The following is an 8,599-nucleotide window of genomic DNA, read 5'->3' on the forward strand; positions in this document are numbered from 1 at the left end:
TGTAAAATATATGTATATATGATAATTCTAGTTTTTATTGTATACACGAGTGATAATTCTTATAAGCAGTATATAATTAATATGCGTATATCATACCATATAATAGGATTAATATATATATATATATATATGTTCAAATTTAGTAAATACATGTATTACGATTATCATATAATATTATTTGAAATACATATTTATTTTAAATTTTATATAATGTTAAATCATTAATATGTACTTTTGATTAAAATAAATACAATTATCGTAAGCTGGACATATTCATTTGTTAATCATCTATCCTTCTTTACACAAGAGTAAAAAAATTTCCTAACTCTATATATAAACTGTAAGCATAGGCATCTCCTCACCATATGCATTATATCAAATATTGTAAGGAAATAATAGTAATTAAATGAATATTATAGTACAGAATTATTACATATTTTTATTCATTTTAGCATAATAGTATAGCTATATTAATTTTTTTAATATAATACTGTTGTATATACAGAAATATTATTTTGTATCTTTTGCATTATTTAATATTAATATATGTAATTCACACGATGAAAATATATTCCTCATATAATGCACATATATAAAAAAAAAATTTTCCTTAATTAGAACAAAATGTTTCTTCATAATTTTTTGTATAAACAGAATTAAATAGATATATATTTTAAATTTTATAAACTGTGAAAATAAATAAACGTGGTATAAATATATAATAAAATTATTTATTTGCAATATAATAATGTTTTTTTTATTAATTTACTTATAAAAAACACAATGAGCGGCACAGAATCTTATTCATCAGAAGTTCGAGACGTATATTTCTAATTGTTATAAATTTACAATATTCATTACAAAAATTTTTAAATTTTTATATTTTTTATATTTAAGCAAAAAACATTTTCTTAAATTTATTATTTTAAATTTTCGTATATATAATGACTTCTGTTTTCAGTTTGATTATACTGATATATTTCCCCAATGTAATGAAGAATACAATGATGCTAAAAGGAGATATGATAATTTTTATACTTCCCGTTTGGGACACGGGTGTCGAGGTTTTTGTGTACAAGTTGCAGGCTCAAAACCATGGACAAGTTTGAATGCAGATTGCCTAGAACTTGGTAAATATCTGTATCACATAAATTATAATTCCAGTATTGAAAAAAAACGAAGTTGTAAATATTTATTTTACAAGCTACTTCTAGAGAAAAATTATAAAAAACTTAATTGCGAATCTGTGAGTTTATGCTTCAATAATATGAAAACCCATTTAGAAAAAGAATTATATTTAAAATCGAAATCTTATAATTGCAGTAATCATTTTAATAATTTAGATGTTAAAGCATATGGAGTGTTCGATATTCTGGACCATCTATATAACTACATTTATAAAATTAAAAATAGTGGTAGGATATGCCATAACAGTGAACGTGTAAGTTGTGACGGATATATAAACACATTAAAATCTTGTGAATATAAGGATGGAGAAAATTTTAAAAAATTACTAAAAATTATTGAAGCTGAATATGAAAAGTTGTGCCCCAAAACGGTTGTTCCTATAGATGTTAAACATGATACATTACATCACAATTCTATGACAGAAACAGATGCAGAAACAGAGCTAAAAATAACAGAATTCGGAAGCTCAAGCAAAGCGTTAAAACCAGAAGTACGTCCATTCATAGGGATAATTAAACTACCTGAAGCAAGCCAACATAAACTGAAAAGTGAAGACATTAGCACAGGATCAGTGAATGGAATAAGCACAAGCACAATTGTTTTAATGCCAGTAATTCTTACAATTTCATTCATATTGTATAAGGTAAAAATAAATATAATACATTTTAATTATGCTTTATATAAATTTATAATATTTTGAATAATTTATATCAAATAAATAGCTTATCTATAAAAATATTATATTCCAACCTTATTATTAGTATACAACTTATTGTGTTTTATTACAAAAGAGTGTAAAAAAATCAAAGAGATTGTTGAATAAAGATAATAAAGAATATATAAATCTAAAGAATTCATATGAAAAATCATACAAAAATATTACTGATTATAACTACCAATTCATGTATTCCTCAGTAGACAGCTAATATAGCTATAATAAGAACTTATGCATTAAATGTAGCTTATTACTAAAGTAAAAATATTAGAAATGATATTTTATAACTCCGAGAAAAAATAATATATATATTTAAAAATGATAAAATTAATGTATTGGCTTATTTTTAAATTTGTAATTCAATGTGATAAATAATATATCACATTGCAATTATTTCGAGCAATTGTAAAATAATTAGGAGTCATATAAAAAAGTACAAATAATAATAAATATAACAATATATTCATTATCTATTAGTAATACGCATATATAAATAGTGAAAATAAAACCTAATGCCATAATAATATTCTGAATATACCATTGCATTTATGTGATAATTATTTATTATGTTTAATTAACAGATGAAATAAAATTATATATTTAATAAAAAATATATAATAAATCGACATAATATGCAGTATAATGTAAAAATTTATAATAGAAAAAAAGAAATAATGTAATATAGTAACAATAATCATTGGAAAAATATATATATAATTATTAATATTATAATATTTATTCATCAATAAATATTAATAATTAATCTAATATATAATATAAATAAAAAAAATTAAATATTTTAAAAGATCAGAATATAATATTATTTCAAGCTTATTTTATTTATTTTTCAACTTTTTTTTTATTAACAACGTTTTAACATTAAATAATTAAAGAATTGAAAATTGAAAATATATTATATATATTAGTTTAGTCATATACTAGCATTAAATATTTTATAAATTCAATATAATATCATTAATACATTATTTTTACTACTAAAGGAGCATTATGATTATTGTTTAATGAAATTGTTGTAACCATTATTGGTAATAATATAAGAGCACATTTTCTTAAATATACTACATAGATCATGTAGAAAAGAATAAATAAATTGCCTGCATTTAAATTTATAAAAATATTAATAAAACAAAATACATATCAATCAGAAATTAAGAATAATATAATATTATTGAATATGGATATGTAAGAAGCATTTGGACTATAAAAAATATGTATGCTTTTTTGAAAAACTTGAATATTTACTGCTAGCATAAAATTTTAGAGCCTTCAAAACAAATCTTATATTCTTTTTCACTATAATGAATACATATCACTTAGCAATAAAATATACATATTAAATAATAATATATGTAAATGAAATTAAATAAATTTTATTTTACATATACACTTTTAATAATTACATAATTTTATTTTTTTATATGCTTATTATACCTGATGATTATTAATATTTAAAAAAATAAATATCTATGTATATTTATATATAAAAAAACTGAATTCAATTTGATAAAAATTTTTATATTTTCTATTTTTTTATGTATTTATTACTGAGTTAATATGTCACGATATAAATACTATGTTATATGGTATTCACAAAACATTGATTCCTCCAAATATTTAAATTATAAATATATTAGCGTTAATACAGTATATAATGATATCTCATATATATTAGTAACTTAATGATACACATTAATATATTGAATATATGTATTATAATTTATTACTAAAGTAAAATAACAACTAATTATATTAATATCTTGTGCATAATGAAGTATACACAATTTAGATATATAATTAAAAAAATAAATATTAGTAGACAAGTGCGATCCGTGAGTTAAAATTATATTTAATTACACACATTAATTATTATATTTATAGGACTATTTATTTATATTTTTATTTTATCCCTAGTTTCATATAAATGGTAACTAATATTAGAATTTTATATGTCACTGCAATTTATGAAGTATCCATTATGGGTTTTCCATTTTTTATATAAGATAAAAGATTTAACATGAAATTATTATGATTAATGTAATTATATGCTAATAAAAGGACTACAAGTTTAAACAAATATAATTGATTAAGGAAATTATATATATATGGTGATAAAGTGCTTTCTATTATTTGCATGTATACAATAATTTCCAATATAATTTAGTATAATAAAAATATCATAATTTTAAATAGATAAATTATAATAGTATATATAATGTCTTTCTTAAAATATGAGATATATTTTTGGAATGAATATGTATTATTCTGCGTAGAATAATATAAGTTGTAAATATATTATTGCTAAAATATTTGTACTAATAAAAATATTTTATCTCAGTTCTCCTTTTTTTGTAGTGCTTTGTATATTATTAGATTAATACACATAGTAGAAAATGTAACTGTTATTAATTGTTAAATTTTTTTTTTTGTAAATGTACAATAAAAATAATGTATTTAAATTAGTATATTTATACCTAAATTATTATAATATTCATAAAGATTATATTAATTTTAACATATATTAACATAAAACATGTGCTCATACAATTCAAAAATGAATAATAAATTAATCACTATTAATAATATATGTATAAACAATTTACCATTATAATAGTCTTTTTTAATTTATTTAAATTTTTAAATAAGATTCACTTATATAAGTTATAATACGTGAGATTACAGTGAGTATATATATGATGTATTGTATTGAAAAATATCTACGTATATATATTATAGTTTGCTATTTCAATAACTTCTTTTGTTTTACTATAATCACTATTGTCATTAAGCCTTGTTATTAGGTAATCATATGTCCACAATGTAAATACTGTGCACTCGCTATTATCAGGTAAGTTATAAAAAGTTGCAAAATCCATATATTCCATAGCTCTTGTAATGTCCATACAAATGTCATTAATATTCTGGATAACCGTTATTTCTTTAAATGCACTTTTACATACTTCCGTTATACCCAAATTACCAGAACCATTTAATTTACCATAATTAATATAGGAAGATAATAGGGTATTAATATTTTTCTGTAAATTACGGGTGATGAAAAAAATAACTGCTATATGTATATTCGTATATAAAAGTATTTGTTTTGTTATCATATTATATTATTTTAATGGTGTTTACATATATAAAGTTTGAATTTAATTAATTTCCTTTATATACCAAATCAGCCATTATTAATTACATGGGTGGATATACTTACATATATACTATATAAATTATTAATAAATATTCCTGTAAAAATTAATATAAGTTAATGTCTGAAAATAGAATTCTATTACTGTTGTTATATTTCAATTTTATATAAAAATTAAAAAAAACATATACATACTAAAAATATACTAGAATATGTTGATTAAAAAATTAATCGTATTTATTAAAATTAAGTATATGTATAACGAAAGCAATTAACACTAATCCCTAAATCAATTTTTTTTATTATAAATTAAATCTATGATTAGTAAAATTATTGTGTATCCTCTAAATATATTTTTCACGTATAAATTCATTTATACATATTTCCATGCATTTAACAATAAAAAATATATGTGTTCATACATATGTATATATTTCTTACATGTACAAGAAATAACATTTGCTTTTATTGATTTTATTGAATTTCATAGAGAATTATAAATGATAATAGTTATTAATTTATATTAATATTGTAATAATTATATTTTGTATACGTTTATGAATGTAAGTAATTATAAAATTAACTGAACAAATAAAGTATGTAATATTAGAATTATGAAAACTAATAACCATGTATAATCATATTGTATTAAAAATAAATATGTTACTGATTTAAAAATGATACTTTATTTTTATGTTGTAATGGGTAAAAATATAGGATATGCCATTTAAAATATAAATAATTAAAAATATGTTTCTTTAATCTACAATTTTTTACGAATAATGAAAAAATCTTTATTCTGAAATGAGCAATACACTATCTATGTGTTTAGTTACTATCTCTTTTTAAATTTCATTTTTTAATTTTTTTACATATATTTTATTATTTTTTATTGTATTTTTATGCAAACAATTGTTAATTATATATTTTATCACAATAAAAGTATAACCTCAAAATTTTTTTGAAAGCACAATAGTATATTTAAGCTTCTATAAGTGCGTAATATGGTTTTTCTAAACTTATTTAACATTTCTTAAAATATCTAATTATCTTTCGTTTGTTCTTTTATTTTCACCATATACTTTTTCAACTAACATGTGCGCTTTTACAATACATATATTTTTTTTATCATATCAAGTTATTAATACCAATAAGAATATACGAGTAATGCAAATAATATTTCCATTACATACAATAATATGATTAAGTATATCTAAATTTAAGATATATGTATTTTTATTTTTAAAAATTTGACAATTACATGGTAAATATATAAAACTATGCAATATATATAACTTTTTGGGTGCGATAAAAAAAATCTAAAAGATAGTAGCTGATCATATTAAGACCAAATATATATTTATGATTGTATGAAGAAAACCTATAAAAATGAAAAAAATGCACTTTCCAAATTTATATAAGGACCATGATAAAGATGTTGATGGCACTACATACGAATATTACATTAAAACAATAAAATATATAGTATTGTTTGTAAATATAAAGGAATTATTAATCATTATTTTTCTGATAATGCACAATTTGTAAAATACAAAGAATACTGAAAAATCGTCAATACAGTTACAAGGAAAAAAATTAAAGTATTACTTAATAAGATTCAAATTGTCTATAATAAACTTTTGAAAAAAGAGAATACATTCTATGAAGTTCTTAAGTTCTTATATTACTCTTCTTCAACATGCAAAAATATGGTTTTCTTAACGCTTACAATATTATTAAATATATATTTTTTCTGTAGTCTTAAATATAAACAAAAATTATCAAATGTATGTTGTACTATTATGTAAATAGATATTTTTATGTATATTTTATTTATTAAACATAAGTTAGATGTTTATCAAAAGAAAACATTATATTTTTATTATCAATGCATAACACATAGCATAGACTTACAATCAAGCATAAAAAATGAAAAATTAATGAGAAATAAAAAAAAAAAAAGAGGGAAAACTAATGTAATAATTTCACATTAAATAACAAAAAAAATTATATAAAAAGAATCTTATAAAACATTTCTGCAAAATATACTCATAATAAATGTATAATCGGAATTTTTGAATTGAAATTTCCGTTTTTACCAATACGGCCAAATGTAAGCAATGTATTACTGTACAAAAAAAAAAAAATATAAAATGTATAATTGTAAAAAAACAAAAAACACTAATATAATATGCTAAAATTATAAAAGCAATTGAAAATTATTTTGTATCATAATAAAATAAAATAATTATGAGTCTTAAAATATTCATACAAAATATACATTAACTTCTATGATTAACAATAAATGCATGAACTTCACTATGTAAAAAAGTTAATTTCCAATTATTAAATGATATTATTAAATGACACTAAAATAGATATCGAATTTTAATATATTATAAATAATCATAAAATAAGAGTTTTATAATAAAATAATTGATTTTTACTACTTAATGTAAAGTATTATTTTATACATTTATTGAAAAAAATTAATTTAATACACAAGTTCAATGAACACAATAAAATAACATTTAGCTCATTATAACATAGCATCCTCACAAAAAAGATATAATAAAATCTGAGTGTTTACTTGAATGATTTTATTTTTAAAAAAATAAATTTGTATAATTAATAATATAAAGTGCATATAATATCTGTTTCATAGAGTAAAACTATAATATATTACAAATATCATAGTCTAATTAGCACAGGAGAACTAAGAATACATCGTTCCAAATTAAAAAAAATATTTCTAATGTTTGTATATAGAATATTTAATAATAAAAAAAAGAAAAAATTGATTAAAATTTTGAATAAAAAACATATATGTTTGGATAGAAATATAATAACATTAAGTAAAACAATACATAATGGCAATACATGTACATTATTATATACATTAATGAAAAATTAATTCTAAATATATTCACTTATATGAGGTAATTATTATAATGTTAAAAATAATTTTTTATAATTATGTTATTAATAAGAGAATGTATATTTGTTCAATTCATATATATATAATTATTTTATAAGTTAACAACTAATATTAGCTATAATTTTTATGTAATATTTTTTATCCAATTATAACTCATAAAATACGTATAGATGAAAATATCCTACAAAATCAAGATAATTTTAGTGTTACATATAAGTACATAATTAAATAACAATTATTTTTTTCAGAGAAGCATGTGAATATTATGAGTTAATAAAATATTCAATGTGCATGATGTAGTATATAATAAACCGTAAAAAATATATAATATATATCAGTATTTTATCATTTTGTAATAAACAATAAAGATTATATAATAATATATGTTGTTCTCTTAAAAATATAGAATAAAATAAAAATCTACCTTTAGTAGCACTGGTATAACTAAAATAAACATAATGAATTCTAACGAAAAATATGTAACAAATATAAATAATTTGTACTATAATTATGTTATTATGAATATTTATTGTTGAATATATTTTTAGTTTATGATTTTTTTTTTTTTTCTTCATATATATATATTATA

General features: G+C 19.0%; 1 protein-coding gene across 1 annotated transcript; it reads left to right on the plus strand.

Annotated features, from left to right (window-relative positions):
* Positions 1 to 783: 783 nt before the first annotated feature.
* PGO_003095 (variable surface protein) lies at positions 784 to 2,114 on the plus strand (the record flags this gene model as incomplete). The annotated part of the gene is made up of 3 exons (XM_028691248.1): positions 784 to 822; positions 962 to 1,798; positions 1,950 to 2,114. The coding sequence occupies 3 exons, from the start codon at positions 784 to 786 to the stop codon at positions 2,112 to 2,114; spliced, it is 1,041 nt and encodes a 346-aa protein (XP_028547049.1).
* Positions 2,115 to 8,599: the final 6,485 nt, after the last annotated feature.

The sequence above is a fragment of the Plasmodium gonderi genome (genome assembly GCF_002157705.1).
Source record: "Plasmodium gonderi DNA, contig: Pgo-contig_361, whole genome shotgun sequence".
Classification (NCBI taxonomy): Eukaryota; Apicomplexa; class Aconoidasida; order Haemosporida; family Plasmodiidae; genus Plasmodium; species Plasmodium gonderi.